Raw genomic sequence first — 15,338 nt, 5'->3', positions numbered from 1 at the left:
ACAAAGCAAGCCACACTGTTGAAAGTAACCTATGTATCAGTTCTTCAGGGAAGAAACTCCCACATGGCACGCCTCCTGGTGATTCCAATTTTTGTGGTAACAATGACGCTGTTTGTAGTGGATTTGTTATTGTTGATGTGGGCATCTTATCTTCTATGATTATGGAAGTGGCGAAATGTACACAATGTGATGGTGTAGGCTGTCTGGAAATAACTGAACAATAAAGTTGCAGGAATGGTTCAAATGGCTCTGAGCACTATGGGACTTAAATTCTGAGGTCATCAGTCTCCTAGAACGTAGAACTACTTAAACCTAACTAACCTACGGACGTCACACACATCCATGCCCGAGGCAAGATTCGAACCTGCGACCGTAGCGAGCAGGAAGGGTTTAGTGTCAAAATTAGTTGTTCTGTGTAGATCCTGCAATAAATTTACCTCGAAAATGACTTCGAACATTGTGCATAATTCATATGATGTGAATTTGAAGTTAGTCTATGCAATGCTTGCAATAGGAAAAGGAAAAAAGGCTGCTCAAACTTTTGTGGTTTGATGGACCTTCCTCCTCCCCCCAGCAGGTCCAGCAAGTACATAAAAACACTCTTATGTGCCTTGACGGTTGTGTCTAAAATATCTATAAAACGTGTAGTAGAAGAAACTGTAAATATTGGTGGAACCAGGGACATCGCTGTTACATTTGATGGGACATGGCAACGTCGAGGACATCGTTGCTTGAATTGTGTTGTAAGTGCTACTTCTCTTGAGAATGGAAAAGTTGTTGATGTTGAGTGCTTATCTAAGTACTGCCATACCTGCCATGGTAACACTGAAGGACATATTGAACATCAGTGTTCTAAGAATTATGATCGTTACAGTGGAGGTATGGAGTGTGATGGAGCTCGAAAATATTTCAGAGATCGGTGCCCGTTTATGACGTTAGATACACGAAGTACCTAGGCGATGGGGACTCTAAAGCTTTCAATAAATATGATTTCAATGTTTATGGTGATACCTTGGTAACAAAACCGAAGTGTTGTGAATATGTGCAAAAGAGGATGGGTGCTAGATTGAGGAAGCTACGAAGAGAAATGAAAGGAAAGTTGCTATCGTACAGAAAATCTCTGTCTGGCCGAGGCAGTTTGGTAGAGACTGAAACAGATCTTCTTCAGAGTTATTATGGACTGGCCACTAGACGAACTGCATCTCTGAATGATGTTACAGCAATGAGAAAAGCTGTATGGGCCACCTACTTTCATAAATTGTTCACAGATGACCACCTTGTTCACGGACTTCGTCCTAAAGGAGCAGATTATTGGTGTGGTTACCAAAGAGCAAACTAAAGTGGTCAAATATACCATCCTAAGCATTCTCTTCCTAAGACTGTTATGAATGAAACAAAAAATTTTAGAGACCTGAGTGCCCTGTTTTGCTTAGTAAATGTCTTCATTGGGGCACTCAGAATACAAATGAAAGTTTCAACCATTGCGTATGGGAAAGATTACCCTTGAATGTTTTTGTAGGACTAAATACATTAAAAGTTAGTGTACTAGATGCAGTGATATGTTTCAATGTTGCAGTGATGGGAAGGTAGGAATTCCAGAGATATTTAGGCATAAAATATGGCTCTAATGTGGAAGATCAATTGCTTGCGCGTTACAGACAAAGGGTGCATGAAGCTGAAAGACTCGCTCTTCAAGTTACCAAAGAAACAAGAAGTGCTAAAACGAATGCCAAGAGCTAGCTTGAAGATGCCCTCAACGCAGTCGCCGACGACCTTCACTTAACCACTGCGACCAGCAGCGTGTGCGTAGAGTTGTTAATGTTAACAGAGAGGCAAGATTGCGTGGCAGCATAAATCCATGTTGAACGTACGACGAACGTATCCGTTAGGACAGTACTGCGAAACCTGGCGTTAATGGGCGACAGCAGCAGAGGAGTGACGCGAGTGCCTTTGGGAACACCACGGCATCGCCTGCAGCGCGTGTCCCGTGCTCGTGATAATACCAGCTGAACCGTAGACGATAGGAAAACCGTGGCCTGGTCAGATGGGTCTGAATTCCAGTTGTTGGGAGCTGGTGGCTGCGTTCGAGAGTGGCACAGACCGCACGAAGCCATGGACCCAAGTTGTCAACAAGGCACTGCAAGCTGGTAGTGGCTCGGTATTGGTGTACGCTGTTTTTCTGTGGAATGGACTGGATCCTCACGCCCAACTGAAGGGACCATTGACGGAAAATGATTACGTTCGACTAGGTGGAGATCATTTGGAGGCATTCATGGGCCTGATGTTCCCTAACAGCAATGGAATTCTTATGGATGTCAGTGCGCCAAGTTTCTGGCCGACAGTTTTTCATCATTGGTTTGAAGATCACTGTGAACAACTTGAGCGAACGATTTGGCAACCCAAATCGCGTGGCATGAATCCCATCGAACATTTTTTATAGGATATAATCGGGCGGTCTTTTCGTGCAAAAAATCCTGCACCGGCAACACTACCACAATTGTGGACGTCTATAGAGACAGTATCGCTCAATAATTCTATACGGGACTTCCAACGACTTCTTGAGTCCATGCCACATCAAGCTGCTGTACTGTGCCGGGAAAAAGGAGGTCCGACTCGAATTTAGGAGGTATCCCATGACCTAGTGTATAGATATCCCTAGATAGTGTATAAAGCACTCCGTCTTCAGGCCACAAGTGGCCCTTCGGGACCATCTGACCGCCGTGTCATCCTCAGTTGAGGATGCGGATAGGAGGGGCGTGTGGTCAGCGCACCGCTCTCCCGGTCGTTATGATGGTTTTATTTGACCGGAGCCGCTACTATTCGGTCGAGTAGCTCCTCAATTGGCATCACATGGCGGCCTGGATGGTCACCCATCCAAGTGCCGGCCACGCCCGACAGCGCTTAAGTTCGGTGATCTCACGGGAACCGGTGTATCCACTGCGTCAAGGCCGTTGCCTCTAGATAGTATATAGATATCCCTTTATTCTGATGCAATAAGTTCGCTTTGTTTCGAACCTCGTGGTTTCTCCACAAAATAAGCTTCGACCGTAGGTGTACGTAGTAGCGGCTGCTGTTGGTTTTTCTTTGTTTACCTGGTAGCAGGTCATGATGCGCCGCATCAGCCAGGGCGACATGGCGGTGAAGTGCGCCATGGTGGCGCCCTGCATATCCTGGATGAGCACCTCGCCGCAGATGACGGTGGCGTCGTCCTCCCACAAGGTGGCGTCGCCACTCATGAAGTCGACTTTGGCCTGCTCCTCCGGTGGAAAGGTGCCCGGTGCCAGCTTGCCTGCGCGCAGCAGGGTCACACGTCTGCCCTCCGGGTCTCGTTCCGGCAGCTGCACTACGGCCCTGAAAAAGGCTTATTGTTATTTGATACAGTGGGTGAAAATTACGGTATCTTTGCCAAATAGCGGATATTTCACAACCGGGCAGTAGAAAGAAGCCCTCAGGAAATTAGACGCCTAAAGGTCACACCCGCTGCCTGCAGTCCAGAAGCTGTAAGCACTGTGTTTTGGCCGCCTTAGAGCTATATTGCCACATACAGACTGACACGTGCAGTTGGTCACCGCTCGCTGAGTGATTAGTATGTCTGTACTACACTACTGGCCATTAAAATTGCTACACCACGACGATGACGTGCTACAGACGCGAAATTTAACCGACAGGAAGAAGATACCGTGATATGCAAATGATAAGCTTTTCAGAACATTCACACAAGGTTGGCGCCGGTGACGACACCTACAACGTGCTGACATGAGGAAAGTCTCCAACCGATTTCTCATACACAAAGAGCAGTTGACCGGCGTTGCCTGGTGAAACGTTGTTGTGATGCCTCGTGTAAGGAGGAGAAATGCGTACCATCACGTTTCCGACTTTGACAAAGGCCGGATTGTAGCCTATCGCGATTGCGGTTTATCGTATCGCGACATGGCTGATCGCATTGGTCGAGATCCAACGACTGTTACCAGAATATGGAATCGGTGGGTTCAGGAGGGTAATACGGAACGCCGTGCTGGATCCCAACGACCTCGTATCACTAGCAGTCGAGATGACAGGCAACTTATCCGCATGGCTGTAACGGATCGTGCAGCCACGTCTCGATCCCTGAGTCAACAGATGGGGACGTTTGCAAAACAACAACCATCTGCACGAACAGTTCGAATACGATTGCAGCAGCATGGACTATCAGCTCGGAGACCATGGGTGCGGTTTCCCTTGACGCTGCATCACAGACAGGAGCGCCAGCGATGGTGTACTCAACGACGAACCTGGGTGCACGAATGGCAAAACATCATTTTTTCGGATGAATACAGCATCACGATGGTCGCATCCGTGTTTGGCGACATCGCGGTGAACGCACATTCGTCATCGCCATACTGACGTATCACCCGGCGTGATGGTATGGGGTGCCATTGGTTACACGTCTCGGCCACCTCTTTGAACAGTGGACGTTACATTTGAGATGTGTTACGACCCGTGGCTCTACCCTTGATTCGATCCCTGCGAAATCCTACATTTCAGCAGGATAATGCACGACCGCATGTTGCAGGTCCTGTACGGGCCTTTCTGGGTACAGAAAATGTTTGACTGCTGCTCTGGCCAGCACATTCTCCAGATGTCTCACCAATTGAAAACGTCTGGTCAATGGCGGCCGCGCAACTGGCGCGTCACAATACGCCAGTCACTACTCTTGATGAACTGTGGTATCGTGTTGAAGCTGCATGGGCAGCTGTACCTGTACACGCGATCCAAGCTCTGTTTGACTCAATGCCCAGGCGTATCAAGGCCGTTATTACGGCCAGAGATGGTTTTTCTGGGTACTGATTACTCAGGATCTATGCATCCAAATTGCGTGAAAATGTAATCACATGTCAGTTCTAGTATAATATATTTGTCGAATGAATACCCGTTTATCATCTGCATTTCTTCTTGGTGTAGCAATTTTAATGGCCAGTAGTGTATATCGTCTCTTCACGTGTGTTTGGTGGCGACATGTGTTTGGTCGTGACGTGTGTTTGGTGGTTGGCAAGACGCAGGCGCAAGGGCATACGTCTCATACCACTCTGGTAGGTGTGCGTAAAGGACGAAAAGACATTTGTAAACAATATAAAATTGTCGTATCGAGTATGAGCCGTGGCGGGACCTGCGCCAATGGTATCTCTGACATGAGTACGATGTACAGAGGTTTGTCTTGGGGCTTGGTCCGGCTCGGGTTACAAGCGAGTGCTGACCGCGAGTAAGGGGGAACAATGCTTTGAGAACGGAAGTCGCGGGTGCGCGAGTCGGCGATTGGCTGTCGGGCAGAAGCGAAAACGGAGTGTCTGAAGCCGGGCGGTGGTTATCACGTGGTTATACTGGAGGCGGTGGGAGTTGGCCAGCGCTGTGCATTCTCCGGCAACCTCGTGAGCTGTGGATATACGCGCTTGCTAGGAGGGACACGCTGGTAAGGTCTTGCGAAGTGATGGTCTGACGTCTTCGCAAAATCGCCCCAGCATCAAGACGCCCAGTTAAGCTCTCTAATTACTAAGACCGCTTATTTAACTGTGATTGTGATCGCTCTTGGTATAGTAAGTCGTTGCCGGACGCGTGATGGTATGTGTGTTCGATTTCATTTGATGCCTCTTGCTAAGCGTGTGCTCTGCTTCCGCATAATATTGATGTATTTGCAGAATGTTAGTTCATTAGCTATTATTAGCAAATGTTTAATTTGTTTACGATATTGGTTAATCCATGTCTGTATGTCCTCTGCGGGCAATCTGAATTTTTATTTCTAAAGGTTACCGTGTTGAGCTTTCCAGGCCCACTTAAGGTGGCCAATATGTGTGTCATTAAGTTCTAATGCGTGTCGGTTCTCGTGAGCCAGTTCATTTCCCACTCTTAGCGTTTGTTTATCAGATACTGTTTCACTTAGGCCGGGCGGAGTGGCCAAGCCGTTCTAGGCGCTACAGTCTGGAACCGCGCGACCGCTACGGTTGCAGGTTAGAATTCTGCCTCGGGCATGGATGTGTGTGATGTCCTTAGGCTAGTTAGGTTTAAGTAGTTCCAAGTCTAGGGGACTGATGACCTCAGAAGTTAAGTTCCATAGTGCTCAGAGCCATTTGTTTCACTTAGGACTAAAGAAAGGACTTCCAATTGAAATTAGTTGTTGTTTAGCCTTGATTTTGTAGTGTTAATTTACTTGTCAATCATGAAAGTTCAAGTTAAGAAAAATTTTTTGCCCTCTTGTTGTCGGGTGTTGTCTGTGTTTCAGTAAGCTGAGGCAGCGGGCAACCGAAGCGCAGAGCTTCCCATTAGATTACAGGTTTGGCTTACGGGCGGTGGACTTCGCCTGAGCTCGTGTGTACCTCTTCGGTAGCGTTTGCTGAGTTCACATTTCGGTGGCCTACTTGATGTGGGGTTGCAAACGGTACCATGTATTGGTTCGTAGTTAAGTATTACTTCCCTCAGTCGGCTCCATCGTTCGTGGTTAAACTTAGGCCTTACAAGCTTGGCCCTTACTTCTGTTGTTACACATTTATGATTGTACAAAGTTGTAACTTTATACGCCCTTAAAGCCCATCTTACAAGCCAATGGACATTTGAATAATTTCGTGGTACGCTCTGCAAGGTTCCCTAGTAATTTGCAAGATTGCCCAAGTCACGTTTTATTAAATATGTTCTAAGTATTCGTGTTAAAATTAAGGCTGTGTGTCCACTGTTATTTTACATATAATGTTAAAATATTGAAATTGAAAGGGTCTTAAATAATGTGTTTTAACTAGAGTTGTTTGTTAAGCTTATGGTCAAATTCAGCCTTACTGGCGTTTATCAATGTTTATGGGAGATCGTTGGCTAATGATCTATTAACTTGCTTATGATTTTATGTAATGAGTGTTTCATTAATAATCTTGCTTGAGTGGCGTCTGTCAATTTTTATGTGAGATTGTTTTTGGTAGCTAATAAAAACATTGGAATTGAAATGTTCACTTTATTGAGTCAGCCTTTCCACTCCCTTTAGATTTAAAGGTTAAAGAAAGCAGGTGTTCAGTAAAAACGTTCCAAGTGTATTGATTAGTTTTTACTGATCTGACCAACAGTGTAGAAACCACGAGTAACGTGAATTTAGCACAAGTTCATAAAATAACAACAAAACCTTGTGGTATTTCCGAATCGACTGTATTCTATGTTAACAGTGCAGTGACATTAACAGGATTCCTAGATTTGAGCATGATCTCCAAGAAATGGATATAAATGAATACAAGACTATACAGAGTTTGACGATTTTGACAAAAAGTTGTTATTTAGAACTTTACTTTAATACTATGACAGGGAGAGCATCTGATGGCAAGAAAAATACAGAGTGATGTAGGCGAAAACATAAACTGTTCTGCCTCAGCGACTTCTTTCTCTTCTCTCCTCGGTTGGTTTTCGACTGAGAAAGTGTAACCAGGGACGAAAACGTATAATAGAACGCGGAGACATTGTGACTACATGAACGAAGTTTAGTCTACAATGCACTTATTGCATGCTGAGGACAACAGTTTTGTAGTATACTTCGATAAAACTTGGGTTCCCTAATAGCATCCCCACAAATATATTATGCTCTACTTCAAGGAAGATGTTGTCCTGAAAGTATATAGGAGATTTGGTTGACGGTGCAGTGATGAAGAGTCAGTAAGAGCGACAAATAAAAAAAATCGAGAAGTAGATAGTATTCTCAGTCGCATTAGGCCGAGCTGTCGGAACTAAACTTCTGGCTCTGCCATAGAAGCACCCGAACGCTGCCGTGTACGAAGTCTCTCGTAAATGTTATTGCGTTCGTAGGTTACACGATACAATAATGATATCTCAGATCTTAGCAAAATAGAATTCTTGATAGTTTTCTCGCTGGAAGATTCTAGAAGGCGCTCACCAGCGACGACTCTTTTCGTTACACAGGGGAGACAGTTTCCATTTCTTACGATATTTTACTTTTTGCCTCAGAATACTCCTATGTTTTCATGATAAAACACACTAAAGCGCCAAAGAAACTGGTGTAGGCATGCGTATTCAAATACAGATATATGTAAGTAGGCAGAATATGGTGCTGCCGTCGGCAACAGTTATATAAAAACAACAAGTGTCTGACGCAGTTGTTAGATCGGTTACTGCTGCTACAGTGGTAGGTTATCGAGATTTAAGTTAGTTTGAACGTGATGTTATAGTTGGTTCACGAGCGATGGGACACAGCATCTCCGAGGTAGCGATGAAGTGGGGATTTTCCCGTACGACCATTTCAGAGTGTATCGTGAATATCAGGAATCTAGTAAATCAACAAATCGCCGACATCGCTGCGTCCGCTAAAAGATCCTGTAAGATCAGGACCAATGACGACTGAAGAGAATCGTTCAACGTGACAAAAATGCAACCCATCCGCAAGTTGCTGAAGATTTCAATGCTGGGCCATCAATAAGTGTCAGTGTGAGAACCATTCAACGAAATATCATCGATATAGTCTTTCGAAGGCCCAGTCGTGTACCCTTGATGGCTGCACAACACAAAGCTTTTCTCCACGCCTGGGCCCGTGAACACCGACGCTGAACTGTAGATCACTGGAAATATGTTGCCTGATCGGACGAGTCTCATTTCAAACTGTATCGAGCGGATGGACGTGTACGGGTAAGGAGGCAACCTCATGAATCCATAGACCCAGCATGTCAGCAGGTGACTATTCAAGCTTTTAGATGCACTGTAATAGTGTCAGGCGTGTACAGTTGGAGTGATATGGGATCCACGATACGTCTAGATACGATTCTGACTTATGGCACGTACATAAGCACAATGTCTCTTCACCTGCATCCATTCATGTCCATTGTGCATTCCGATGGACTTGGGCAATTCCAGCAGGACATTGCGACACACCACACGTTCAGAATTGCTACAGAGTGGTTGCAGGAACACTCCTCTGAGGTTAAAAACTTCCGCTGGCCACTAAATTTCCCAGACATCAACTTTATTGAGCATATCTATGATACCTTGCAATGTGCTGTTCAGAAGAGATCTCCACCCCTTCGTCCTCTTACAGATTAACAGGATTCGTGGTGTCAATTTCCTCCAGCACTACTTCTGACATTAGTCGAGTCCATGCCACGTCGTGTTGCAGCACTTCTGCGTGCTCACATTGACCCTAGACGATATTAGGCAGCTGTACCAGTTTCTTTGGCCCTTCAGTGTATGTATCGCATGCTTCTATAAACTTTCATAATATCCATACATTTTCTTCGGTCCAAATATGCCAGTGGCTCTGTTTTTTGAACAGGTTGAAGCAAAAGCAATTTTTCTTCTATATTTCTTGTAACAGTTTTTATATTATTCACAGCAACTGGCAAGAATTTTCTTACGAGGGAAAAATCTCACACCAGCCAGAAAGAGTTGTGCGACATAAATTAAAGTTGTAAGGCGTGTTTCTTCATGTTGTATTCACCCCTCTCCTTCCTACTTCCATCTATTATTCACATTAAACAATGTGCAGTCCATGTAATTAGTAAGTTCTTCTTGTCTAGTGATTTGTTTCCTGAAGCTGAAAATGTCACATCAGGTTTTCACGGTTGGTTTGAACTAAATAAGTCTGAAGATTGTCGATGCAGCGTTTTTTTAAGTTAACACATTTTCTCAACTATTAATATACCATACAGTATTTTGATTTTTCATATTAACAAAGCCGAAATTACGTTGTTCGCACAAAAATACAAAACTACGTACTATCCCATCAGAGGCAAGCTTAAGACTCTATCTTTGCGGAGAAAATTATATTGCAAATGAATTCCCGCTGGCTTTCGTTACATTATTAACTTCGATTATGATTTCATAAATGAATTCGGAAATAAACATAGTAAGCAGTAGAGGATTGCGTAATTAATAACATAAACTTTAAGTGTGCAAAGGTTTCTAATAAAAAGAATTTTAACTATCATTGAGAACTGGTACTTATCGATTATAACATCGAATCTAAAATATTGTATAAAGTAAATCCTTTTCGTAAACTTTAGCTTGAAATATAACATACTGTGTATGAAATGATGTGAAAGTTTTCAGTAGAGCAACTGAGATAATACTGACCTGCTAAAATTCGAAAAATAATGCTGGTATCGATAACTACTGTTGAGGAAAAGTAATACTAGAGGAGGATCTCCCGTTACAATCTGAAAGATGATATCTATTCAGGTATCGCGCCAGTGGCATAACGGTGACCCTAATAGTGCCACTATGAGGATGCTAATTAAGTTTGCCTTAAATAGAGTCTGTAACGATCGTGTGCGTTACTTACGTTTGAGATTGGACGTAGTGAGTCCGGGCTCCGGTCGGCCACGTGACAATACCGAGTGGTGTGCCATTGTGTTCGGCATATAGACCTGGCGCATTGTACTGCATCTGCAGCAGCATTCTGAGCAATAGTTGTCACCACAGTGACACAACGAACTGTCACAAACTGGTTATACTTCAAAGACCACTCCGAGCCAGACGCCCTGTAACGCGAATTCCCCTGACCCCAAAACATCACAATTTCCAATTTCAGTGGCTTCAAGCGAGAGCGCATTGGAGGGCAGGGTGGAAGTCTGATGTGTTTTCACTTGGCAGCTGGATCTGCCTCGCTGCCAGCGATGGCCGTACGTTGGTTAGGAGGACGACAGTCGAGAGCGTGCAACCATTCTGTCTGTGTGCTAGGCATACTGGATCATCACATCGAGCTATGGTTAGGGGCGTGATTTCGTATGGCAGCTGGAGCGTTCTCGTGTTCCCCCCCCCCCCCCTCTCCCAACCCCCCAAGCACCTGGACTCAAATTACGCATCAAACTGGTGATTGGACCTATTGTGCTGCCAAGGATGAACAGTATTCCAGAGGGTGTTTTTCAACAGGACAACGCTCGTCCACATACCGCTCTTGTAACCCATTGTGCGCTACAATGTGTCGATATGTTGCTTTAGCCTGCTCGATCGTCAGATCTGTCTCCAATTGAGCACATACGAGACATGATCGGACGACAACTCCAACATCATCCATAAACAGCATGAACCGCCCTTGTATTGACCGGCCAAGTGTAACACGCATGGAGATTCACCCCGTACTGGCATCCGGCGCTTGTACAACACTGTACATGCACGTTTGCATTCAATATTCTGGCGGTTACACCAGTTATTAATGTGCCAGCATTTCGCATTTGCGCCAGCCGCGGTGGCCGTGCGATTCTGGCGCTGCAGTCAGGAACCGCGGGGCTACTACGGTCGCAGGTTCGAATCCTGCCTCGGGCATGGGTGTGTGTGATGTCCTTAGGTTAGTTAGGTTTACGTAGTTCTAAGTTCTAGGGGACTTATGACCTAAGATGTTGAGTCCCATAGTTCTCAGAGCCATTTGAACCATTTCGCATTTGCAATGACGTGTCTTGTGCTTACTTTAAGCTATGATCTTGCAATGATAATGACTTATATGTGTTGCCTAGACAAATTTATTCCAGAAATTTTATTAATCGACATTAATTATTTGCGATGTCTAATATCTTTTCGGAATTTTTAGTACCACTTAAAATTATCACTAACTGGTAATGCTGATGATGGTGAGATGACCTTGAGGTACCTATTTTCATGATGGACTCTACAGTCGCCTCCGTGGTGGAGAGAACGCAGTCACTGAGCGATGTGGCTGCAGAGGCCGCCAGGGGGCGCAACGTGGGTGGGCAAACCCTTTGGTTTCTCACTTGTTTATCACTGTTTCGCATACTGTAGCGCAAGCACTACATTGCACATCACCATACACTGAAGAGCCAAACGAACAGGTACGCCTGCCTAATATCGTGTTGGGCCCCCCGTGAGCACGCAGAAGTGCCGGAACACGACGTGGCATGGACACGATTAATGTAGTGCTAGAGAGAACTGACACCCTGATTCCTGCAGGGCTGTCCATAAATCCGTAAGAGTACGAGGGCGTGGAGTTCTCTTCTGGACAACAAGTTGCAAGGCATCCCAGATATGCTCAATAATGTTCATGCCTGAGGAGTTTGGTGGCCAGTGGAAATGTTTAAACTGAGAAGAGTGTTCCTGGAGCCACTCCGTAGAAATTCTAAACATGTGGGTTGTCGCGCTGCCCTGCTGGAATTATCCAAGTCCGTCGGAATGCACAAAGGACATGAATGGATGCAGGTGATCAGACAGGATGCTTATGTACGTGTCACCTTTCAAAATCGTATCTAGACGTATCAGGGGTCCCATATCAATGCAACTCCGCACACCCGCTATTACAGAGCACCGCTAGCTTGAACAGTCGCTTGCCTACATGCATGGTGCCCGGTTTCATGAAGTTGTCTCCATATCCGCACACGTCTATCCACACCATACATTTTGTAACGAGACTCGTCCGACTATGCAAGATGTTTCCAGTCACCAACAGTCCAATGTCGGTGTTGACGGGTCCAGGTGAGGCGTAAAGCCTTGTGTTGTGCAGAAATCGAGGGTACACGAGTGGGCCTTAGGCTCCGGAAGTCCATATCGATGATGGTTCGTTGAACCGTTGATGGCCAGCACTGAAATGTGCAGCAATTTGCGGAAGGGTTGCGCTTCTGTCACGCTGAGCGATTCTCTTCAGTCGTCGTTGGTCCAGTTCTTGTAGGATCATTTCCCGTCCACAGCAATGTTGGAGATTGGATGTTTTACCGGATTCCTGATATTCACGGTACATTCGTGGTGAAATGGTCGTGTGGGAAAATCTCCACTTCTTCGCTACCTCGGAGATGCTGTGTCTCATCGCTCGTGCGCCGACTATAGCACCACGTTCAAATTCACTTAAATGTTGATGACGTGCCATTGTAGCAGCAGTAACCTATCTAACAACTGTGCCAGACACTTGCTGTCTGATATAGGCTTTGTCGATCAAAGCGCCGCACTCTGCTTTTATTTTTATATACGCGTGGATACACCTGTTTCTTTGGCGCTTGAGTGTAGCATAGTGCTGATCAGCCTGCTGTGGATTTGGATTTCGATCTGGATACAACTGTGACTATATGTGCTAGACATGTGTTTGTTGTCGAAATGCCATCGCTTGCGAACAGCTTCATAGAAGTTTTGAAATTATCCATTACATCGTTTACATACAGACTTGGGATTAGTTCAGAAATTTGTCGGCTTGCAACATTTACGGTGAACTCTCGTATCGCTGTGTCCTTGCTTGTACCGTCTATTAAGGTGTTCCGCGCCAGTCTCAACATTACTCTGTGCACTACATAGCGAGACTTGCCCATCATATGTATAAAGAACAATTTGTATTTGTGGTCAGTGGGATGCAAAAACCGCCATATTCAGGTATTGTGAGAAACAAATGGATGCAGTGGGCTACTACCCCCAAGTAACTTTACGGAGATTGCGGACGGGACTTCGGCTATCACTGTTGCTCACAAATGGTGCATGTGAAGAACCACTATCGATAAAGGTCTGTACAAGCTGCAATTTGACAGAATTTCTCGTCCTGGTTGTTTTGCGAGACATGTGTCTGTTGTTGAAATGCCATCACTTGCTAACAGGCTCATAGAGGTTCTGAGTTTATCTGTAACATGATTTACATGCAGGGTGTTAGTGGTGTAAGGGTAGATATTGTGGTTATTGGTACCTTAACATATACCTACTTCAGTGCATTGGTTATTTTTTTCTGAGTCTAACAGTCTTCTCGCAAACGTGTCATATATTTTACTGCCTGATGTTTTCTGCACGGCCGTAATTGCACCACTAGGTGGACTACGCCTGTCAGTATAGACTACGGCTACCATTCTGCGTCCACACTTCAACACCTGACCTGCCGCCAAGGAGGAAATAAGCATTAATAACTCGCTCTTGCCATATGCACTTGGAGACACTAACCAACATAAAAGCATGCTACTCTTAATAGCTATAGTAATCAGTATGCAAATGAAATAAATACTAATGTAATGTTGCTCAGTAGACTGCCCGCAGTCACCAATATAAACATCTACACCTGTACCCTTAACACGACGTATCTGTAAATATTAACAGCCCTGTGGCATTCCATTGGGGTGCTGCTGAAATTACCTTTACCTTTGTCAAGTTCGTCTCGTTAAGGAAATCCTGTTAAGTTCAGTCTTCAAGAAAGTCCTGAAACCAGCCATGAAGCTGATACTTGGTAGGCTGGTATTTTGTTCACAAAATGCCAGTGCGGAAGTGTATCGAAGACCTACAGGAAGTTATTGGAGACGACACCGACGTGAGCGCTGCTGTCTGAAAACCTCCTGATATTTGTGAGCAGATAGAGAGGGCCGTGTTGCGCAAGATTTCTGTATACCATAATGTGTGAAATAACGATGGCCCGACTTGTGGTCGTGATAAAATCGAAAAAGGCAAGAGTCTTGGTAAAATGAGAGATTATTTATAAAAACAAGTTATCAAAGTAGTTTGGTCTGAGGCACTGAAAGAATGAGTCCTTAGAGAATTTTAGTGATTTTAAGAAGTAACGTATGGTTTTCAGTGCCTTTGTTTGTTGGATAGTGATGATAATGACTACTAGCATGTATTTTGTTTTTTTTTTGATCCCTTCTTCAGTATGAGGATAACATCATATAATTATGCCGCCATTTTTCGTAATAATTTCTGTGTCGGGAACCCTATCGCCTTGTGTCATTCACATTCTTATGATTGACCACAGGCCACTTCTCATCTTGCTGCTGTTACACGCTTGTGTATTTAAGTATCGAACCACAACAACTAAATGCTGCGGACGCAAGAATAAACTTACATGTAGACCTTGACAATCTAGGTAAATAAAAAGTTGGAGTTAAAACATATAATGGACAAAAATACAATAATAAAAAACAAATCGTCCAATGAATTCCAAACTCGAGCAGCACCAGCTGAAAAGAGAGGAGACTAGGGCAGAATGAAGGAACAAATTGCAAAAGATTCAACAGAATCCACGGGCTAAGATGTGGTGAGTGGGTTGCAACTGATGTTTAATAGAGAGGAGAGCAAAGATGAAGGCAGCGGAGTGGCCGGAATTAAGAGACAGGGTACCACACGGCACACCAGCCAATAGCAACAGTCTACCGTGTCTGTCTGGAGCGTGTGCTATAGCTTAGAACATCAAATACTCAGTTTAGTGTTAGTCAACGTAAGATGACATATATGATCTCCAAGAGCGAATGTGTGCACACTGGACGCGATGCGTTTGCTTGCCCATTTAGCCGTCGAATGCGAAGCCGACAGCCAGTACTAAGCACGACAACAGTCTTGTTACGTGACGCGTCGGATTATTACTTTCGCAATGGCTACACAAAATTCTGTCTGTCTAATGCAATGCCTGCCTCTAAGACTATTGTCCACTT

General features: G+C 44.8%; 1 protein-coding gene across 1 annotated transcript in view; it reads right to left on the bottom strand.

Annotated features, from left to right (window-relative positions):
• Positions 1-15,338, bottom strand: part of LOC124712268 (alpha-tocopherol transfer protein-like) — a 36,313-nt gene that overhangs the window by 7,914 nt on the left and 13,061 nt on the right. Inside the window, exon 3 of the mRNA XM_047242562.1 lies at positions 3,093-3,351. Coding sequence (XP_047098518.1) covers positions 3,093-3,351 — 259 coding nt within the window. The remainder of the gene's footprint in view (positions 1-3,092; positions 3,352-15,338) is intronic.

This window comes from Schistocerca piceifrons, chromosome 8, assembly GCF_021461385.2.
Source record: "Schistocerca piceifrons isolate TAMUIC-IGC-003096 chromosome 8, iqSchPice1.1, whole genome shotgun sequence".
Lineage (NCBI taxonomy): Eukaryota > Metazoa > Arthropoda > Insecta > Orthoptera > Acrididae > Schistocerca > Schistocerca piceifrons.
Note: the sequence above shows the minus strand (reverse complement) of the source record. Positions and strands in the feature narration are given on the sequence as shown.